Genomic DNA, 23770 nt, shown 5'->3' with positions numbered 1-23770 from the left:
GGACTTAAATTGCTTCCTTCACTTCCCTACCCATCCCCCCGCCCAATAAACTAAAGCAGTTTAAAACAGGTTGATAAGGAAGCCATGGCCACAAGTGGGAAGAATATTCCTTTAATAAAGATGGAGTCATCCACCTGAATTGTCAGACAATCCTACACTGTCTTTGCTGCCCAGACAAGAACACTGAAACCAAAGAACATCTGAAATCCATTGCCTGGGGAGAAGTACAGCTGTTGTCACACTTTGATACTGATATTCACCTTGCTCAGACAGTGCCAGAAGAAAAAAAGACACGTAGAGGAGAAGCAGTGAGGGGAACAGTGATGTCATGAATAGCAAGTTCTGTAATGAGCTCATGCCCCTTCTATTTGTGAAAGAGATAAGCACTTTCTGAACAAGGAACAGGCAAAGATAAGATTAAATAACCTCCAGCTCTCCATCAGTTCATGTATTAAAGAATTACAATGCTGAAACTGGAGATTTTGGAAATGTTCATGATTAGGGCTGATACAACTGAAAAGAGAGGATGACTGTGTGATACTATGAAGGTCTTGGGTTTTCTTTTCCTCAGTTGCTATAATTTTCTTGTATAATGCTTGTCTGAGATAAATACTCCATGGATAAAGTAAGGGCATATATTTCGGGTTTGTATTTCCAATTCAGTTGCAGAGGCCCGAGATACGGGCTGTGGCAGTCTTTAATCCAAACACCTGAACTAAGGGTCGTGTTTTAAGCACTAGAGGACTCCAAAAGCTTTACAATACACTTACAAAAATACCAAAATAATTTTTTTTAAGTTCTACTTTAACCTGTGAGATATTTGTTTCTTGCATCAATTAAACCAGCTGGTAAAATCTACTAAACTGTGGCTAGGTGTTTATCTGTTGAAGGGGAAGAAAACTGCCCTTGTGAACAAACACTGAAATTTTATTTTACCCTAGGCCACCCACAGTGTGTTTACTCACCACACAGAGACATGTTATAAAGTAAGCAGGAGGATAGCTCTGCCTTAATTTTCAGGGTTTAATACTACGCATGAGTGATAAAATTAAATTTAGACTCCAAGTAAATATGCAGGGGTTCAAGCACACCAGTTGGTTTCCTTTCAGGCACACAAACAACAAGAGAAATCTACAAAGGTGTAATATACTATCACAGGAAAGAGAGACCCCTGTAAGCCACAGTACAGACACATTTCACAGAAATCCAACAGCTGCCTACGTGTTTATAGCTCTAAACCTACATGGTTCTATCTCTGAGGCTCTGTTTAATCAAGTACACACGGGGCTGACTGTAAGTTGGAAGGGAATGGAAGCCCCTTTGTCCTGGTTATCGATTCCATCCAGCAGGGAGCTGCTGTGAGGTCGCTGGGGAGATGTGCTGATAACAAAAGATAAAGATTTCTCTCCAAGTTCTGCAGATGTTAGACATTCTTCCTGGGAAAATTCTAAGGCCATCTGAGGACACAAACTCAGATTCTTGACCAGCTAGAGGCAAAACTCAGATGCTTGAGCATTGAAATAGAAGTCAGAGCTCAGTCAAGGCTCCTCAGTACAGTGAGCAAAGTCAAATTTTGTTGTCCAGGGCTTTTGTCAGACACGCATACACACACACACACACACGCTTCTCCCACCCCACAAAGAGGAGGAGAAACTGCAGGGCTCGATGACAGGATCAGGTGGTTATGGACGATGAAAGGAGCTGAGAGGAGCCCAGGCAAGTTCTGAAATCACCAGCAAGATGTGCAAGGGAGCTCTAGGTGAGAGTGAGAGGCCCTCAAATCTTCATCCAGACAAGTGCTGCTTTCCCTGCTTCCATTCCCCCATCTTCTCAGGCACAAGCTCCCCAGGCTCCTGTCCACTTCTCTACCACAAGCAGCAGACGCTGTCCTCACCACGTCACACTGTAGCAGTCAATCTCCCATCCTAAGGAATTGACGTTCCTCCCGTGCCTCAGGAGCTGCAAGGGGAAAAGGGACGAGCAGGAGAAGACAGGACAGGCCCAACCCGTTTGTGCTGCTGAGACCAAGTTTGGCACAAAGCAATTCTCCCTCACTGGCAGAGCAGTGCTGTATAGAAAGAGCAGGGGTAATTAGCTGAGTAAATTGTACCTGGTTTTACTTAGAGCTGACCTTGCAAGGGGGGGCAGACAAAGGATTTGCCGTCAAAACCCCCAAGGTACCGCAGCCCTTCCTTGGCTAGCAAGTTCCCCTTGCCCAGTGCTTGTTAAACACTAACAGGCTTGTTTTCTAAATTAAAATTTAATCACAGCTTGGCAGGTGGATAACATGAGACTAATAGAAGCCTTTCACTCAAGGTTACACAGAAAAGATTTGGCATAGAAATCAAATTGAAACTTTTGCTACGTTAAAAGGACCAAACCAATGACAATAGATGAGAAAGAATGTGAACTTCCACGAACTACAGAATTCAGAGATGAAGTATGAAATTTACAGCAGCCACAGTCTCGAAGGAGTAAGAAAAGAACTAAACTCAGGAAGAGCAAATGCTTTGTTTATCCAAAATGCCTGGTAAATTCTGCAAGTTCTGCACATTAGAAGAAATTCGTTGTTTTTTTTTTTTAATAATGAAGTAGCTAAGTAATCACAGGAACATGTCAAAACTAGTTTACACTGTATTAGTGGATATAGATTAGTGCAGGGACAAATCACAGAACCCACTGGAAGGGTTCCTTTGGTGGAGTTAGAGAAATCAGCATAAGAACAGCTTTAGTAGCTCTTGGAGCTTTTTTTTTTTTCAAGAACATTTTTGTACTAATGAGCACCACACATTGTAGACAGCCAACTAAATAATAATTAAAAAAAAAAAAAAAAGACCATCGAGATTATCTATTCTTGCCAGTGCCTGTGTGTAGGCAGCCTGACTGACTAAAGCAGGGAGATAAGTATCAGTGAGTTATGAAAAATGCCATTACAGCAGGCCAGGAGCAAAGAGGCAGAGCACTGGGAGGAACAGAGCTCAATATAGCGTGCAATGACTGTAAGCTTCAGTGCCCACATACTAAGCTTTCTGTACTGTAATGGTCTGATAAATTCATTTTGACCCAGAGACCAGAGATAAATTGTCTTAGCAATACAAACAAACAGCTAAGCAATTAGGGCAAAGTTTTTTGAGAACCTGGTGATAACATCTAGAAGCATTGTTGGGCGAGGGGGGAAAGCAGCCCTGGAGATAGGGGGTTTAATCCGGAGGGAAAGAGAGAGTATAATGGCTTCTCCAAATTCCCGAGCACTAAAAGGAAAAGCAGACAAGCAACTGGCACTGGTATTTTTCTGGCATCTATTTCAGTGTATTCAACCTGAAAAGCAACTTTCATTGTCCCATTTGGAGTTCATCAAGTTTGGCCTATAAAAAGATTTTACACGTGCAGCTGTGAAAGTGTCAGAGCAGAGAAATCCATGAGGAACCATCAAGTTTTATAGAATTGCCATCATTTAAATTTCCTGAAAGTAACTTATTAAAATAGTTTTCAAGCACAGAGACTATTGCAGTGGTCAAGTGACCAAAGCAGCAATTTCATCTATCAGTTTTCACATATCAGCCCTGTTTAGGCACAGACATATGTTAGTTGCAAAGCAGAACTAACTGCTTTTGTTGGCTGCAACAATTTCATTACCTCCCAGGCAGAGAAATAGGAGTAATTAATATTTAACCCAAATTGTGTGTTGATTCATCAATCAGTATTTCAGCATTACTTTAAATCTATATAATTAAATACAGTATAGTATATGTATAAATGAGTGAAATTTCAGGTCCAGAACACTTTCTTTCTGTTTTGGCAAGGCTACCCAAGAGAAGATATAAGATGATCTCTCAAATTAATACTAACTTTTGTTGTGAACATCTTGTACACAATAAGAGAGTTTTAACAGAGACGCCTGCTCATCACAAAGCACCTGAATTTTATTTTAGACAGGAAGAAGTATGAGGGAGATACATTCACATTGTACTTTTACTGCAGCTGAATGACCAGTTGTCTCAAGTGTTCACTGAAGAATGAGAACTGGTATTGTTTTCAAACACACAACAAAGATGTAAATGGCATTTGCTTTACTGAAGAATTCCTTTTTCCCTTTAAGATTTTTCTTTAAATTGTATTTTAGGAAAAAAAAAAAAAAAATCAGTAAGTCCCAGACATTCATGAGAAGTATTTTTGGAGCTGCCATAAACAATCCATAGCTTTAAGTCCATCCCATAGAACAGAAGTAGCTCCAGTGACTCAGCCAAGTCATGTGAATTCTAATATCCTTTAATGCACGGACAGCAAGCGTGTCTTGTTTCATTGGGTACTGTGCTGCGCTATACAAAAGTCTATAAAAGCCACCTGAATGAAAAGAACAATCATTTATATTTCAATAAGGAAAGGCACTTGACCGGTAGATACAGGATAAGACTGTATAGAGATTGGCCAATAAGTCAAGACTGCAGCAACCCTTGATAAACGCCAAATGGACACCTAAGAAACACAGAAGAGAGTCTTCCTTCTTGTATCTTAGCCTAAGTGGATAGTCTTCCTACCTCCTGGGTAGAAACATAGTCATAACTCCAAATTGTTTATTGTTTGTTTAAATAAAACTCCACTGGGAAAAATCAAAACCAAATTATGCCATTTCAATTTGTGATCAATGTATTATTATTCAGGTTATTTCAAAAGCTTCAAAGTAGATTTTCATAATATTGGCAATGATGAAATACTAAAGAAATCACCCATAAATTGCATTTTCTAACTACAGAACTGTTCCTGACATCTGTAATAAAATTTTATTTCTTTTTTTTGTCCTCTAATGCACCCATCACAGCTTGTCACAACCACACTGAGCTCTCTTAACTTTCACTTACAGTTTCTGTTTTGTTTTTTTAATATTTTCTCCTGGCTTGATGCTGCCTCAGAAATGATGTCTGTAGGAGTAGCATGTTCGAAAGGCATGTCACCTCTTCAGAAAGCAAGCTGTAAGGATTGAAAGTGACTCTCTCAAGTGGAAGGCAGGATTCTGGCTTGCAGGGCTGCTGCCCATGCTCAGAAGGACACCAGGGTAACACTCAGCTATTATTAAGGTAAAAGTAAACCTCCTGCCTTAGAAAGAATGATAGGTTTTTATCTCAGCTGTCCCCTCCCACAAGTCCTAGCCAAAAAAAAAAAAAAAAAAGTGCCTCTATACCTTCAAGCTGTTCTCCATCCTTTTTTGACCCTAATTGCTTCTACAGTCCCTGTTACGCTTTTGGTTGGTATGAGAGAGGGGCTGCTTCCGTCACGGGAGCAGCTCAGGGAAGCAGCCATGGAAGGAAAAAGGGAGGACAACTGGCACAAACAATTTCTAAAGTGTTTTTTGTGTTGAATGCTGCCAATACAAAACACACCCTATGGTTTATGGATGGAGCCTGACCACCTCTGCAATGACCTGAACGTTTAGGCTGCAGACACCATGGATTCGTACCTTTGCCTCAGTATATTTTACCCAAGCAGACAATGAACACAACCAAGTGCCTGTGACCAGAACAGGCACAGGCACGGTTCAGCCACATCCAATTTAATCTCACAGAAGAAGCGCTAAAACAGAGTACTGCAAAACCACCAGATCAGGGGAAACAGCAAACACGTGCTTGGTTATTTCTAATTAAGGGGCAGAGTCACACTTCTCTGTGCAGTGCAACCACCACGCTTTTCCCACCAAGGGTTTTTATACTCCCCTCCCTAAAACATGAGCACCACACGTGGCACAATTTTATTTTGCCTGGCCTTGACAGGCTGGGGTGGTCTGATAGGAAGGGCTGCACTGTCACCTTCAGCAAACAACACCCTTCCATGTTATATTTTTTTCCAAACTTCCATCACAGCTGCACGCAGAGGCACTTACGATATTGTCATGTGTCATGGAGCTTGGAAATTACAATTGAGTTACAATAATATTTAACTAAAACCTTGCCAAATTCTGACATCCAAAAGCCTTGATAATGTGATTCCACCTTCCCTGGCATTGTCCTCATGCTACAGGCAAGAGGTGCCAGTACTGGATACCAGGAATCCAGTCCAACTCCCCTTCAATAACAAAAGTTAGAGCAGCCTTTTTTATTTTTCCTATTTTATGACTTGCCACTGAGATAAATAACTTCTGTGTAAAGCAAAGCCACAAATGTGAGTTTTTAATTTTATCTGGAAACAGATGCATTCTTTGTAAACTATTTATTACCCAAGACAGATATTTGCAGCCATATATCCCAGAGTCCATTCACACCCCTGCCATGAAAAATTCTATTCACATTTTAAAATTCTGTGAAATGCTTAGAAAACTCATTAAGAAAAAAAAAAAAAAATCAATTATAGAAAATGTTTTGAAGAAGCTTCTGCTTCCAAAGCAAGTTTTTATGCCAAACTGTTCCATCAGATATGGCAATTTTGATGCATAGAGGTTTACAAGATAATATGCATTCAGTTATATTTTGACAGCCTTCAGTGGGCTGTTACAATGGTCTGTGCTCCAGAACAGAAAAGTCCAACCACCACACTGAACTGAGCCTTTGGGGGTCGGTTAAATTTCTCATTAAACTGATGTTTAAGTATAGTAGGGATTTTTCTTAGTGTGGCAACTTGCCAGTTTAACAATGGGGAAATTCAGACGCAGATAAATTACATTTATAGGTACGCTTGCTGAAATGGCAAATGGGATCTGGAAAGCCGAAAGGGGAGTTTCAGATTCTCCTGTGTTATAGGGGAGTGCCCTCCACTGGCCAAATGTTCTCACTTTCTGAATAAAAGGGCAAAAATTCACAACGACTCGAGAACAAAACCTCAAAAATATGTGTAACCCCCTAGAGAATCAGAGTCAAATTCTTAAAAAAGGCGATTGCATAATGGCACCAATTTATAGTAATGCCGGCCTTGCTTTCATATTACATGGTAATAAAAAATACCTTGGGTGCTGAAATAAATCCCGAGGCAGCCCTTTTAATGAAATCCAAATTAGAAGTGACAAGACAAAAACGGGCAGTGGTAAAAAGTGTAATTCAACACAAGACCACGTAGAGGTAAAAAAGCATATAACCAGATGAGCAATAATTACTGTCGGTTGTATTTTCACTGCTTTACCTCCTATTTTTTTCTATTCAGAAACAACAGATGATGGTGAAAACCCTTCTTTGAAGCAATCCATAAGATTTTGGAGCGCCACACTGAGGACAGCGTTAGTGCATCAGTAACACGCGCGTTCGAGGCGCTCCAGAGTGGGAATTACGTCGGTTGCCTGGGTTACGCCGGCGACGCGAGTCGGGGCCGGGCGGCGGTTCCGCCAGAGGCGTAAGGTACGCACAGTGCGTAACCCACGCGCGTTTTGTGAATAGCGTAAAGCTACGTCAGGTGCGTAAATCGCCTGCGCCGGGCGAGTTCAGGCGCTTGCGGACCTTGGAGTCACTGGGATACAGGCGCTGGTGAGGAAACGAGATGAAAACTGCTTGAACGATGCATGAAATGATGCATGAAATGATGCTTGAACGAGATGAAAAGCAAGAAGCTACAGGAGGAAGTCCTGATCAAAATACAAAGAGAAACGGAGCTTGCAGAGACAGACCGAAATCATAAAATACCTGAAAACATGCTTGGTGTTACAGGCTGTGTCCTTCGATTTTCAAGCAGAGACCAAGGAGGACAACAACTCTTTTCCAGACCCTGAGAAAACCTTCACTGCCATCTACAGACAGTGGACGGCTGAAAGCCAGAAGATGGCTTTAACATCCCTTCTTTCAAGGGCTTAACAACGCTCATTCTCTGTGACAACGCCTCAGGTAAGCTTGAAAGCCTAAGCAGAAGCTTGATCATTTGCCCCATTCACTGTCTAAAACTTCTGTGTTAGTGGGCAATGAAGGAATTTACTCGTATTTCATAACTGCCATTCAGATGATAGCCTGTTTCCTCTACAGAAAATAAAAACCAACCAACAACAACACACCCAAAAAAGAAATGGAAAAAAAAAAAAAAATTAACACTGTTCCTAAACTTGCCTTTAAAGAGAAAAGCTACGTTCCAAGACTAAGCATGAAGCATCCTCCTTTGGATACAAGTCTGATTTTCCACCCCAGTACACAGCAGTGCCCCGGCTACCCCACAGCCCAATCCCTGCAGAGCCCAGCTCTGGTGAGGTGGGCAGCAGCTTTGGTCTGGTTCTGCAGGCAGCCGGGAGCCAGCACCAACAGCGACACAGACAACCCAAGCCCCCCGCTTCATTAAGCCTCAATCCTCAGGGAAGTTCCTGCTCACCTCTGGGAGATTAATTTAGGGACGCTCTTTTGGTGTCAGGGTTCCCCAGTGAGGACACAGAGCAAGGCCATTCAGTCACCCTCAGCCTCGGGCAGTGCTGAGGTTTCACACTTGGCCCTGGTGAAAGAGGTTTGCTTTGCATCCATTGTTTCACCTCAGGGCTATCTTTTCCCTCCTCCTCCGGGTTCCCTTGACTCTTTAGTAACCACTTTTTAACGCTGCGTTTTCCTGCTAATCCCTTTGTAGGTGAAACTTCCCTTGAACAATCTAAGAGCCAGTTTTGTGCTATCAGCTTGAAATTAAAAAATAAAATCAAATAAAAATCTAGAGGAGGTGAGAACAGTGTTGCTGTCAGGTTGCTTCCACATTCAGGTGTGTGCTTCTGAATGACTTGAAGAGCTCAAACTGAAGCAGTGAGCTGTTTTCACAGCCACAACACACACATTCCTCCACAGGGATGCAGCACAAGTGCCTTCGTGCTTTCTAAGACTCCGCACAAAGGGTTTTAGCCAGCACACTGGCTTGAACCCGTGGTTCCTAAGCACAGCTTGACTCTGCTGTGGACACAGCACCAGAAAGAAGAGCAACTGGTGCTCTTGCCCTCAGCCCAGAAAAAGGAATTCAGCCCCGCTTTGCTTGTGGGCAACAAGTGGAGCTCTCAGTTCCCTGGCAGCCTGCTCCAGCTGAGGAATTCCTGCTCCCTCACCACGGGCATCGGGAGCCCATCTCACCTGCCACAGGTTTCCTGCCGCTGCTGAGCTGCAGCCCTGCCCTGCTCCCCCCCACCAGCTGGCATTCAGCTTCGTGTCACCTCAGGGGGCCACCAAATGCATACTCACTGCACTTGCCTCACCGTGCTGACATAGAGGATTTCTAACTTTTGCTTTCCCTTATAGTAGAAAGAGCTTTAGACAACACAGAGCTCTGAAAAACAAAGCCACCGTGTTTGCCCCTAAAGCTGCTGCTGTGAATACTTTTCCTCAGACTGTGCTATCTGGGACCACATTGGTGAAATCATCCAGCAAAGGCCATTGCCCAAATCCTCTCTTTCCTGATGGAAGGTTAAAACTAGGGTGTATGACAGAACATGTTGTCGTGGCCAAGGGTTCATGTCATCACAATAAAAACAGAACCAGCTGGAGATTAAAAAAAAAAGAATGAAGATACTAAGTCTCAAAGTTATTGGGTCCTCCTTTACTCTTGCAGAGCTCCAGTGACACACTGATGGAGTCCCCTTCTGGCTGCCCATCAGAGAATTTGAAATACTAGCCGAGGAATTACGTCAGGCAGTCCAAACATTTCTGGTGAAAAACAGAACGACTCATCAGCTGGTTGAAGTGACTCTATTTCTTTCATGTGCCAGAATTGATTCATCTCTAACAAGGTTGTTGTTATCCATCTTTGGACATCTCAGAAGCAGGCATTATAAACCAACAGAGCTCTGCTCAGGTCAGCAGCACACCAGATTTTGGCCCCTGAGGAAACGGACCAGAAATACTCAGCAAGAACTTCAGGCAGCCGCAACGTTATAAACGCAACGCGATGCTTTTGTCCACTGCCTCAGGAGTTGTTCACCTTTGTGCAGAGATCACCAGAAACAAACATCACCCCAGCTGTCGAAGGCAGCCAAAGCAGCTATGTTTCTACAGAAAAGTCCCTCAAGCTCCATTTCCCAGCTTGCTGCTCCATTTGACTGACAGCTTCTACCAGGGCAGCTGAGCTGCTCCAGCCTCGCATGGACCACTCCCAGCAGAATTCCTTTGGTGGATGCCTCCACCACTGAGACCGGGGGAAGTGCTGCAACACGTTGAAGTGGCTTGCTTTCAGTCACATATCACCCGAAACAATAATATCAGCAGTTTTCAAGCAGCCTGGCACCTGCTTGGCAAAAGCCACCTGAGTTACTGGGACGTGACTCTGTGACACACACAGGCGCGGACCGAGGTGACAGATGTTTGCCTAAGGCAATGAGCCTCAGGGGGAGCCAGTCTCTTCTCCTGGAATATCATTTGCCTTTCCCACACAAAACCAGAAGCAATTGGTAAGAGAACGTGGCCTAAAGCATCACTTATGTCACCAGAGAGCATCTCTGCTGTCGGCCATCCTGCAGAGCAGACTTCACAAGCATCTACTGTTCACGTGACAGAAAACAACCCTCAAAGCATGACAGCTGTACACCTGGCACCGTGTTTAATGATCAACACAGGAAGCTTCAGAATGACCAGTTACAGACTTTGAAATCAAGGTTTACCACAGGATTGATTTTGTAGCTTAAAGCACTGCTGGAGGCAAACCAAACTTGAGCTTTTGGAGCTCCACAAAGTCCAACCTGAGTTCACAAAGTGCCTCTCGTGAAAGTGTCATCATGGGCGGGATCCTGTCATACCAGCAAAGCCAAGTTTTCCCTTCTTTTGCAAGTTGGGAAGTTTTGCAAGTTGGGAAGCCTCACTGCGTGTTCATATACACACCCACCCAAATCCTCTTTAGGCTGAATTTTACTCTTGGAACGCGTTTGTCTAGCCACGGACTGCTGTTATGACTCTAGGATGAAGGTTTCTTGGACTAATGAAGTGAAGAGCAGAAGCCATGCTCTGGTGGAAAGCTCACACACCAGAGCAAGCGCAGCACAAGCCAACACCTGCCTGCTTACACTGCTGCCAAAAGACAAGCTAGGGAATTGCACTGAGTTTACCTAGGACCAAAGTGTGGATGAGGCAAATCTCTCTCTAGATTATAAAAATCTACACACGAAATCGATATGTTATAGATGCATATCGAATATATATTATACGGATAGATTCCATAGAAAACATCCAGCTATTCTTCTGTGTTTTACCCGGTATAATCTATCCTCTAGACATCAAGTCGCTTACGTCGGTTGCCTGGGTTACGCCGGCGACGCGAGTCAGGGCCGGGCGGCGGTTCCGCAAGAGGCGTAAGGTACGCACAGTGCGTAACTCACGCGCGTTTTGTGAATAGCGTAAAGCTACGTCAAGTGCGTAAATCGCCTGCGCCTGGGAGTTCAGGCGCTTGCGGACCTTGGAGTCACTGGGATACAGGCGCTGGTGAGGAGGGGAGCTGTTGCTTGAACGAGATGAAAAGCACAAAATCTTACTCTTTGCCCTGGAACTGGGATTTTCAACCTGGACCCATAAGTGGAACACGTGCTGTGTGCTTCTCACACATTTCGCAGTTTAAACTAGGAGGCAGTACGCATCCCTGCTCAGGAATCAGGACAGCTCTTAAATGAATGCATCCTACTATGCAGGATTTCAGACAAAGAAAATGAGATGGATCAGTGATAGAGTTGAAAACTATTATGCTCAATTTAGAAGCAGTAAGCTAGATGAAATTATGTTTTCACTTTGCTCTTACTTGGCACCTCTAGAGCTCTAATTTCCCACCTTATATGCTTTCTACCTATTTCCACCTTATGTCTTCTGTTTGAAGTTTATTAGAGATATTTAGAAGCTATAATTTTTTTCCTTTTTTTTTAGCATGGGATTAGAATATAAAAATCCTTAAATTAGAAATTGCAGTTGCTCGATCATTATCTCTATGCACCTGACATCTCCATCAAGAGGAACCAATCCTTTCATACCTTATTACTTTAAACCATGAAGCCAAATACTTTAAACTTGTCCATATTTTAATTTCTTTTTTCATTGATGCATTTTATTACCTTTCTGCTACTCCTTATTTTCCCCACAAGGGAGAAATGCGTTCTAACACCAATAGGAGCTAAAAATGCAGCTACAGTTTGCACTACACAGCTTTAGTCACAAAACCACCACTTTTCATGCACTAAGCAGTAGAGATAATATCAGAACTGAGGGGTTTTGTTCCTCAAATGCAAAACCCTTTGCTTGCACTCTGCGGGATAACAGCAAGAAAAAAAAAAAAAAAAGACCAATTTTATAGAACAATTTGAAATTCTCTCATTCCAAAGCCAGGCCAATATTACATGTTGGGGTAATAAAGGGACCGGGACATCTGGTATGAAAGCACAGTATTGCTGCTAGAGGTGTAGCAGACAAATCATGCATATGAATTCCCTGGACAGAAAGGAAACATAGTATGTGAAAGAAAACCTCTTACAGGCAATCACACCATTGAATGGAATCACATTGCTTTGAAATTCATCCTGAACACCACTGTGGATATTTTTTCCCTATCTCAAGGCAACCAACAGTTTTGTTTTTTTTTTTTCAACCACGTATATTTACTACAGAATTTTTCCAGTGACAAGCCCATATTTTCTCAAGCAAGGATGATCACAAATGAGTTTTTCACCAACATTACCATAACATCAGCTAGACTTTCATGAGCCTGCCACCTCAGGAGGTCTCCTCACCCACATTATTTGTATCAGTTTCTGATGGGAGATAAAGCATTGCTATGGCACCTGGATGCCTGGCACCATCCAGGCCTTCCTCTGTGTTTTAATACTTTGCGTTACATTGGAAATTTACTCCAGAATCCCCATGCCCAAAACTGAACACATATAGCAGAACAAAAGCATGAAGGTTACTCAAGATCTTACTAAAGCACAATATAGATTTTTCCTGCATGATTATTTTCTCTATTTCAAGATATATAAGCCAAGTAAAAGCAATAATTCAACAATTGCAGTCAACTCCCTGATGGGGATTTTCTGTCCTAGACAATAATTTCACTGAATTTCACTTTCATATTTGTAGAACATAATTTCCTTAAAAGTGTGCCCACTTTATCAAAACATTACATGAGGTAGCCTTTCTATTTTCAGGCTGTATCTATTACTGTATCACTTAGATGTCCAATCAATTCATATTAGGACTGCTTTAGAGCTTAACCTGATGGAGAAGTCTGTAAGTATAAAACCTTCTGTAAAGCCCACAGCTCTCAGGAACTGTGCTAGCTGCCTTAAAAAGTAGGAAAACTGAGACACCAAGACTGCAAGCCAGCCATCACAGAGCAGCGCTGCTCTTCAAGCATCTGGCTACTTCCACCAAACTTAAGGCTTGCATTTGGTAGGAAATGTTCACATTTAGTTAAACCAGATCAAACTCACAGTCACTTCAAGTGAAGCCACCCAGCAAAAGGAATAACTCTTACTGGGTGACAGGTGTCCCTCATTGTTAATGAGCATTTATGTGATCACTTAAGGAGCTGCTGCTCACTCACTGTGCCACGTCGGATGCTGCTGGCAGTGGAGACTCCTCAGGTACCAGGTCGATGTTGTCAGTGAAGCTGTTGGCCCGTGACATGTCTGGGGTGTATCCTTCCAAGCGTCTCTTCCCTGTACAAATGGTTCAAAGAGATCATAATACATTATGGAGACAAACCTACAAGCTCTTGCCGTAGCACATACATAGCTCAAACACAAGGAACATCTTCCAAGAAAGGTTTGTCTTCCTGAGGGCTGTCTCCTCTGACCAGAAATTAATATCTGCAATATTAATGTGGGCATGACAGTACAAACTATCAGATCTCCATTTCCTCACTCAACACCATTTGATATGTATGCTTTAATACCTTCAGAACTAGTATTTAAAATGCTATTATCATACAAACAGAATACTTGAAACCGAAGTGCTCGCTGGTCACCGTGACCACCAGTGTTCCAAATTTCTCCCATGAACCAGGAAGCCTCAGATGGCTGGATGCAGCTGGCTCTGCAGGATAACCACAGTGGATACAAGCTGTGCTGGGGTTTAGCTCATGTTCCACGTGTCAGAAAGGTACAAATTTCATTACAGATTTCAAAAACATAATGGCCAGCTAATGAAGGAGTTCACCAAGATGCTACAAAAATAAGAGAACTGCAGCTAGCCCTGTAAGTGTTAAAATCCAATGTTTTCTCAATATCTACCTCTCAAAACACATTTCCATCTAATATAGGGCTGACTTCTTTTAGTGTGCAGTGTACATGTACCTGCCTTTCTAAGTTCAGACCCAAAAATATTCAAAAGCTATTTCTGCTGCAAGCTCTCTTCATTATCCTTTCCCACATTAACTTGGTTCAAAAGATACAAAGTATATCTAGCTTAAGTTGCTCTGATCTAAAAGCAATTTCATTCATGATACCTGGTGTTCCTAGCAGTTTCTAAGGAAGCTACCTATAAATTTTAATTCTGATCATCCTTGAAATCTTGGCACATGAGCTGACAGAGCTTGGAAAATGGATAGGAGGACACGAATTCAAGGGAGGGAAAAAAATGTGAGGGTGAATCACTAGAATTAAGCATCATAACAAGTGAATAGTGTCATTGGCATATGCTGCGATAACAACCCACGTGACAGAAGTAAGAAACCTTGACTCCTAGAAAATTAAATTGTTGAAATCGCCAGTTAATTCCAGAACGACACTTCAGCTGGATTGCATTCAAGTTCAAGGTAAATACTAAAAAGCCTAAAACATCAGAGCTTGCTATTGGAAGGGCCATAACCCAAATGGCGAGGAGGGAAAACAAAGTCTATGGAATAGAATTATCAAATGGTGTAAGTGAACACTGACAAAGGACATAAAATGACAAATCTATTTTATTCACCTCTGCTGCATTTAATCACAAGCAAACTGTGTATTCCCAGGGGAAACCCAAATCTTCCTGGCACTGGGAGCATGAACTTCTGTGCTCTTCCAGCACTACTGAAAGACTTTGGCTGTTCTAGATGAGTTTTATTTTGTAAGACCTGCCAGTTCTGCATTTGTTCTGATAAGACATTTTTCCTGTAAGAACTACGTGGCTTTGGGAAGCACCAATCTCTGCACAAGTAACATGGCACATGTTCACATCTGCAAAATTCAGCTGGGGGAGTTTTGGCTTCAGCTGCAGTGAGGTTTTCCTCATAGGAATTTAGCAGATCTTGGGAGTGAGCCAAGGCAGAGTTAAGTCACTGTGCCCATATAAGGCACATCAGATTAGCAGGAAAACTGCATTGCTATCAATTCCTACTCCACAAGGAACTGCTGAAAGGGTCAGAGCAGGGCCTAGTTAACCCATGGCAGCTCGCCTCTTTCACAGCACTGCATAGATACTAAACTTACTGCAATACATCTGCCATAAGAAGTCATAGGATTATATTTTAATTCTGTCATTTTAGGGGTTTGGTCTATTGTTGCTTTATCAAACTCCTCCCTGATTTACCACACCACTGTTTGCTATCTGCATCCAGGCACTCTTAAAAAAACCCAGAAAACCCTAATTGTTTACATTTGGCTTGCTAACTCCTTTTCTGAGACGTGTTCCCTGCTGCAATGTGCTCCACTGCACAGTGGTTCTAAGCAAAGGGGATGACAGCAGGAGCCACTTCCAAAACCTTCGCTTCCTCACAATTCCCACACGCTGTGCTGAGCAGCTCTGCTGTTCCCAGGGTGCCCCTGGAGCCTCCTCTCTGACCAGGGACCTTCTGCTGGGATGTGGAGAACCTTGTCCTGGGATTTAATGGCCTCTGCTTGGTTACCTACACAAGCAGGACAAGCTTGGTGAGGACTGCTGTGACCATCTGTGGCAGTTTCATTCCACAAGGAGGGCACTTCTCATTCCTGCAAGCATTTGGAAAAAGGCAATGATGTGATTATGTATTCTACACAAACAAGAGTTGTGTAACACATACTCCATAGCTGATTTTTGAATGAAACTTGTGTACTTAACGCCATAAAATTAAGTATTTGGGTCACGTCTTGGAGATTGCTTCCCTGGTCAGATCAGTTTTTGCCATTTTGGTTGCAGACTAGATTTAGCTCAAAAGTATTAAGAGAAAAAAAAAAAAGAGCTGCTCACAGAAGTGCTGCTCTAATGTATCAAGTTAAAGCAGAAATCACAGTTCTGAGGCCCATCGTGTTTGGGCGGTGATATTCTGAGATTCCCTACTACTTTCAGAGACACAATTCAAAGTATTAGTTTTGGGACATATTAAATCTATCACCAGAGAATACTTGTTTTACCCATGCAACACTAATAAAAGTTGTTTAATACTGACTTCCCTTTGTGCTTTTAGAACTCAGTATAGTTCTGTGTGTTTCTGCTTTAAAATATTAACCTATGAATATTGTGTTCTGGTCCCTAAATGAATGCTAATGGTAAATGCATGTGATACATAGTATTTTCTAAATATTTTCTGTCCTTTAAGTGACTTTCAGAATTGTCAGCAGTTATCTTCATATTCAAAGCACTCTTTCTGGAACCAACTCAGTTTTTGAAGTCAACTCACTTTCCTTGAACTTCCAAAACTCATTCAGACGGCAACGTTCAGTCATAAATCAAAATTCCCCAAAATCACGCTAAAAGGAATGATTTCTTTTTTAATGTCAAGAAGCCATAAGCTCCTGAGCAATAAAGTAATTCATAATAATCAATCATTATAGTGCTTTCATTTTGAGCAAGCATGGAGCATTATAATACATTCAACACATGGCAGTGATGTTTTCCAGAAATAAAACTAAAGTTGTAAGGCTCAGCCACTACAGATGGTAGTTTGTAGCAGCTGCAGCTCAAGCCAGAACAACTGTCTTCCCTCTCTATATTTATTTTTGTAAGATCTCCTTGTCCAAACTGACTTTAGGTGGAGTAATGCCCTACATTTGATGTTGCAGAGTATCAAGCAGGGGAGGCAAAGAGATATGAAGAGGGAAAAGAGAAGCCATCCCTCCCTTCCCTGTGTTACTACTCAGAGTATGAAGAAGCTGTACTGGCTTCATTATAAAATATACAATACTTTGTGAGCATGGAAGGTTGGAAGCAGCAAATTGAAAATACAAAATAGTATCTACCACAGCACAACAAATTCCAGTGAAAGCCATAGACCCAGGGATCCCCAAAAGAGAGCAACTGATTAAATCAAACAGCAAAAGGAAAGTTGTTATCAGAAGTTGTTAAAACCCTCTCATAATTCCAGGAAGCTCTATTCATCAACACATAGAACATAAATATGATTTCATTTCATATGTCTGACTGCACCTCAACAGAAAATCCTGGGGATAACTAAACTTGTTTTATCTGCAGGGATGAGCTGCCTGTGAGCTCAGTTATGTCTTGTCTACTTTCCGGTGTCAGGAACTTGTTTCACCTCACTTAAAAACACTGTATTTGTAAAGCTGCATAGAGGCAAACTGGTTTGGGGCATCTCCAAATCCTGGCTTTCTTCAGAAGAATAAAAGAAGAGATTTTTTTTTTTTTTTACTTTAGCGTCATGTGAAGCTGTTACAAATCTGAGCATCTGAAGCTGTGATTTTATGTTGTTACTACACATTCAAATGTAAGCCACCTGCAAATGCCACATACATTGTCCCACACGTAGCTCTTAGAGCTACAAGTACAGCTAAAAAAGCTCAGGCTACTTTCTGTACCTGATTTTAAGCAGCTAAATTTATCATCATCTTTTGAGATGCAGCTGATTTAAATTCAGGACAATGTACAGGAATTGCATTTTGCCCCCCAAATACCAGCAGAATCATACCAAAATTAATTAAGGAGGGGTTTGCAAGCAGAAAAGAAATAAAGCATCTGAAAAGGTGAATTAAGGAAAAAGAATAAATCTGTATTTGCTGCAGACACATTGCTAACTCCGTGCAAAAAGTGCTGATCGCTCTTCCTGCTGCAGTTACAGACTGGGCTGCAAGTGTTTTAGATAAACTTCAACATCTGGTTTCCTGTGTATCTGATTTGAAACAATCAGCACTTAAAACGCGCTAATGCTGCCTTTATTTGTTGTACATTCTTTTGTTTAGATAAGCCTGCGGGCCAAATTACACACGCTGCCTTTACAGCCCCTGGAACTCAACCACTCATTACTGATGGGACGGCAGGGGGGTGTAAATGAATACCAACACATTACTGAAAATCACAAGGGCATGTAGTGCTGGAAAGCACGCAGAGAGCAACAATTAAACATAGTCTTGAATGCACATGAGGATGTGTTATCTCCTCCCATGCCTGAACTTCCTTTTCAGACTTAGCAAACAAGAAGGATGTAACACAAAAAAACCCCAACAACAACAACAACAAAAAAAAACCAAACAAAAACACCCCCCAAAAAAACCTAAAAAATAAACCCAACCCCCCCAAAAAACCCAAACCAGAAACAGACCAGAAAAAAAAAATCCCACAAACTACAAACCAGATTAAAAAACCAAAACAGCAACAACAAAACAAAAAGACTCCCAAAAACCCAAAAACAACTCCAAACATTTTCTAGAGCATCGTAAATATGTCTGCTTGAGAAGATATTTTTTTCAAAATCAGCTTCTTTGAATGCAGCATATCCACCTAAAACATTTAGCTGAATATTTTTCATGAAATGACTGGTAGAGCGAGCAAGTGCACATTCTGCTGAACCTGAGCGATGCTCGGCACTCTCTGACGAGACGGTTTGTTGACGGACTCAAAGTGGTCAGGGACCAAGTGCACAAAGAGCTGCAAGGATCTCCCTGTACACAGACAGGACCTGTCAGAAGGGACCTGGAGATCAGTGGAGCCCAGGAGAGAAGCCCTGCAGTGCTGCTGCTCCTCCCTACCTGCCCAGACATCGAACTGGGATCTCCACAGCTCAGCCCAGCAAGGGCTGATTTTCCTTGGCAATTTAATCTGAAGAAACATTTCTAAATGTCTGCTGACTGTGCTGTGATAAAAGCATTCATAAAAACATGGAACTAAAGCTACCAATCTAGATACTTCAAATTCTATATTTCTGCTTGTATTATACCCATGATTGGTTTTCAGTTCTCTTCATGAGAATGACTCACAATAAAAGGGATGGGGCTTGGAGCACCCTGGGCTTGTCAAAGGTGTCCCTGCCCACGGCAGGGGTGGAACTGGATGATTTTTAAGGTCCCTTCCAATACAAAGCATTTGGGACCTTCAAGTCTATTCAGCTGAGTAAGATGAAAAGCAAAAGTTCTGTTGGAAGAAGCAGAGGCTTTAAGGGCATTTCAATATGCGTGGAAAAAAGATCTGTGGCTGGCAAGAGTTCCATTTACTCCTGAAATGCCACATCCTACACCTCCTCCTTTAAGAAGAAGCATCCAGGCAGCTGGACCACATACAATCTACAGCCATGCAGTAAATATTCACATTATTGCCCAGCATGCACGACAAAATCATGGCTTGGCTTGGAAGGGCCCCAAAACAAGGAAGACAGGCAAACAGGCAGCCTAGAACTGAATCCTACAGGGGTTTCTCATTCTCAACCCAAATCATAGAAATCTCCCAGCTCTTAAAATACAGGGTCAACTTTGTTTTAACATTTCCTCTCTCCTGGGCTCTGTTCCTGAAACAAAATGAAAACAAACAAAGAGTACTGTCTTTTTTTTTTTTTTCCTTATGAAAGCTCTTTCTTCAAAAGATACTCAAAATAAAAGTGGATTCCCAAACTCATTCAAGTCAGTGGGGCTGATACAGAGGGTAGTAATGGGTAAAGTCTGGCAAAGAGGTTGGGAAACATTTTCCTCGTTGGCTGGGGAAGGGAATCATCAGATACCCACAGAGTGAATTGCACAGTAGATATATTAGTTAATAACCTTCAAATTTTGCCTCACAACTGCAGCAGGATTATAATGGCAGGAAAAACACAGAAATGAGCTGCTTTCCACAATCACCTGAGGCCCAAATGCTGCCACAGCTGGTCCCGGAGGGATGTGAGCAGGACACCTTTGGGAAAGTATCTGACAGGACAAGTTGTATTCAAATGATGCCAAGAGAGCAAAGTTTTTCAATATTCTACAGCAAACTATTTTGACAAGCATTTCTTCATTCTCTTAAGACTGAGTCTGTTTCTTTTGCTTATCTGACACAATCCTTGTGGCCACAAGTATTTTTAACATGTTTTAGAGCTGGAGATACCATCTACACCTTGTGAATATGTTCAGAGATCAGCTCTACAAGACCCAATTCAAGTCACCAGTACTGATGCATTTAACTTTTTAAGGCTCCAGATACTTGGCTGTTCATTCAGTTATTCTGAAGAGCAAAATGTACAGCAATAACAGTGAAGAAAAATAAGAAAAATAGCTTTGAAAGTGATTTTTCTTCACCGCTTGCCTTTTTTTTTTTTTAAGGGACAAGAAGAACTTGACTAAGCTGAAAAAATTAATAGTCAGTGAAATGTAATTTGGCAGCTTGTTAGCTCTGCAGGGAGAGCTCTTAACACATACAAACTCTTAGAATTACACATAGGGAATGTAACATGTAATGTAAATATATAGAGTTACATTCCATTATGGGATTCAGAACTGCCATTATAGTAAAAGTGTTTATTTTAACAAGGAAGTAGAGTTTTAGTGTAGCTATTAAAGAAAATAAACCAGTCTGAAAACATTTATATTTTTCATGACTGCTAATGCTCAAAGCATACAAACTGCAGCGAGAGTAAAAACAGAAATATCTTCTGAATTGTTGTCAATGTTTTGACTCACAAGAACACAAAATCCAATTACTGTAATTACAGTGGAATATGCCACAATTATTTGCTGGTCTTATGCAGTTCTTGCCCTTCCACAACTGAATCCTTGTAGAACACTTTCCCTGTTTTCTACTCCTAATCATTAATACAATCCAGACAATATTGTCACCAACCTGCCTGTTCCACATGGAAAAAAAAAAATCTGTAAATTAAAGTAAATCTTAATAGTAGAGGAAATAATTTCCAGGTTTGTCCTTCAGCTCCAAACAAATTCAACAAAATAACCTGTAGCTGTTGACTGCACTAAATTAAAACTATTCCCAATGAAAGCTTCAGCTGTTATTTCATACATTCCAGGTGTAAAGAAATAACATTTTATGGGGGTATTCCCTACTTCAAATATATTTGCTCCAGATACTTATTTTTTAAATCCTAAATGTGAGGATATTTTAGGTAGGGCAGTATTTTGAGTGGTAATTTGAGTAAGAGTCCAAATTACAACAGTTAAAAAAGGAAATTTAAAGTAGCCATTGTTATATTTTGACTGACAGATCTTCAGATCATAGAATTCAAACTCAAATATCTTAAAACCACAAACCCCCTTCATAATAAGTTATCTTCCTAGAAATGCTGCAAATTAAATTCATGGGGTCTTCAATTCTGTTGAATTCTTCAGGGCTCAGTTGGGATGTGCATTCTTTATTAATGCCACATTCCAACTTCCTTATACTGCTTATTCAGAGCTTCCATTACAAAATACTTATATTTAAAGAGCTTGAAAAAAACATTCTAAAGAAATTGTTAAGCTTTTGCTACTACCACTAAAATTCAAGTGTTTTGAAACACAGATTCTGAGACAACGCAGAATAATGCCATCTTCTACACTCCCAATAGTAACAAAAAAAATTAAGCGACAAGGGAATGGTGATATTTAAAACTGAGGCGGAACATCCTCAGTCAGAGACCTAAAGTGTCTCTTTACTGATGACATTGTGAAATGCATGTGAATGTGCCCTGCAGCTCCTGGGGCTGAGGGTGACCCCTGGCAGCAGGCCATGGCTTTTCTGTGACAGTGAGAACCACAGATATGTCAGGGGACAAAGCTCTTCTCTGCCTCCACCAAGGGACCTGCAGGAAGAGGGTGGAAAAGTTCATCTGGAGCACACCCTGCACGTGTCAGTGAGTGACCCCCTGTTCCTCCTGAGAAGAAGATGGGTTAGGAAGTCCTGAGAAGCAGAAAAGTGCTGCCAGTGCTGAGACTTCTGAATACAACAGCCAGTGCAGCACAGACTGGCCGAAGATTCTGACAGCCCCACAGAGAATTATGGATGAATGCTGAATTTCAGGGGTGACTTGACTGAGATCAGCATCTTCAGGGAAAGGAGATATTGTACAAATTACAACAGATGCGTTTTCTTACCCTGTCAACCCCATTTACAAGGCTTTGGTGCCATCCAAGGTTCTCTAAACCACATTATTGAGACACAAATTTGTCTTTGCTACATATGAAAGTCACACGGCCCAGTTCTCATTCTTAGTGCTATTAATCTTTTTATTACATTTATCATTCTTATTTTTATATAAATACACCATTACAGATGTTGAACCCTAACAGAGTCAGCAGGGGAAAACCCAGCTTCACAATACCATCTTGATTTCCAACCAAACATTCTAATTTTAACAACAAAGTGTGTCATTTGGTTTCTAATCCACCCAAATCCATTTGTTTGCTAACCAACATCCAACATCAATTTCTTCTGACACATTGCCAAGATGACAGAAACTGCAAATGTTTTTAGGACAATCTGCTTTGTGTCACTGACCAACCAAACGTGCTCTGCTATTTCACGGCAGGCAAACCCCTGCAGATATTCCCCTCCATTTTCTGTGGTGTTAAAGATTCAGATACCACTCGGTGTCTTAATTCAAGTGGAGAATCCAAACAGCGATTTCTAAGCTCCATCTTGTCCTATAATATCTACTACAATCATACGATAACTGGAATAAAAGTTTCTCTAAAATAACTTCGTTGGAGCACTTGGATTTTTTTTTTTTAAATCGTAAAAATTCACAGAATGTTGTCAAGTTGCTGTTTGAAGTAAGCCAACAAATCCATTTTTATCTAAGACATCGCTCAAGACTGAGCTTCTTTTTGTCCAGCAAAACGAATATTTAAGGTTTCTCAAGTGTTTATTCAGTAGTTCAGTGGTTTGAAATAACCATTTCACTTCATCTATTAAATGTGGACAAAATGATAACTCATTACATATGCCCATCTATATTTTTTGGTAGGTGTATTTAGGGGGTAGTAGGATTGTGTGGCCACCCAGATGCAGAGCACAAGCCATCCCAGGATGGTCTGCACCTCTGCAGAGACAGAAACAAACCCAGCTGGATTGACCTAACATCAGATAACCACAGACCAGGACAAAGAACTGTTTTATGCACTGCCTTGTCTCCAGCTGAGGTGAAGAGCAGATGCTCAAGGACAGGACAAATACACAGTGCTGGCTTCACACAGAACTTCCTGTGGGCTGCAGCTGGGGCATTTTCCAAGACTGAGGTGGTATCCAGGGATTCTTGAGGGGGGCTTCTGACACAATAAATTTGTTCACGTGGCGCTAAGAAAACATCAGTTTGTTTACACTGATTTAGTGCCGATCTGAATGCACACATGAATGGAATATTCATGCACTGGCCTCCAGCACTGCTAATATTGCTACAGGAGGAAAAAAGCTACACTAGTGAAGGAGCATGTCACAGCCCTAGAAAGGTAAGACATAAGAAAAATTAATTTCAGTCAAATAAACACAGAAAGGTGTTACAGGTCTGGAAATAGCAAAGGCACAGCCCAAGAGGTAAATTACTGCTCTGGGGAGGATAATGCAAAGACTCCTGCTTTAATCCCTAAGCATTGAGACCCGAGACTGCCACTGCCATCCAGACCCTTGGCAGTACAAATGTTTCACCCACGTATTTGAGAGATTTGGTTTCAGATCAAAAGGCAGAAATTAATGCCTTGTTCCCCACCTCCCCCCTCCTTTCCACTGATGCTCATGTGCAGTTATTTCCTTATTCTAAGCACTATGTTTTGCTACTGGGGACACCTCCCAAACATCCC

The 23770-nt window shown here is 41.6% G+C and overlaps 1 protein-coding gene across 1 annotated transcript in view; it reads right to left on the bottom strand.

Annotated features, from left to right (window-relative positions):
• The window catches only part of LOC120752097 (potassium voltage-gated channel subfamily KQT member 1-like), a 411281-nt gene that overhangs the window by 326281 nt on the left and 61230 nt on the right, over nucleotides 1-23770 (bottom strand). Inside the window, exon 12 of the mRNA XM_040062756.1 lies at nucleotides 13435-13549. Coding sequence (XP_039918690.1) covers nucleotides 13435-13549 — 115 coding nt within the window. The remainder of the gene's footprint in view (nucleotides 1-13434; nucleotides 13550-23770) is intronic.

The sequence above is a fragment of the Hirundo rustica genome, chromosome 4 (assembly GCF_015227805.2).
Source record: "Hirundo rustica isolate bHirRus1 chromosome 4, bHirRus1.pri.v3, whole genome shotgun sequence".
Classification (NCBI taxonomy): domain Eukaryota; kingdom Metazoa; phylum Chordata; class Aves; order Passeriformes; family Hirundinidae; genus Hirundo; species Hirundo rustica.
Note: the sequence above shows the minus strand (reverse complement) of the source record. Positions and strands in the feature narration are given on the sequence as shown.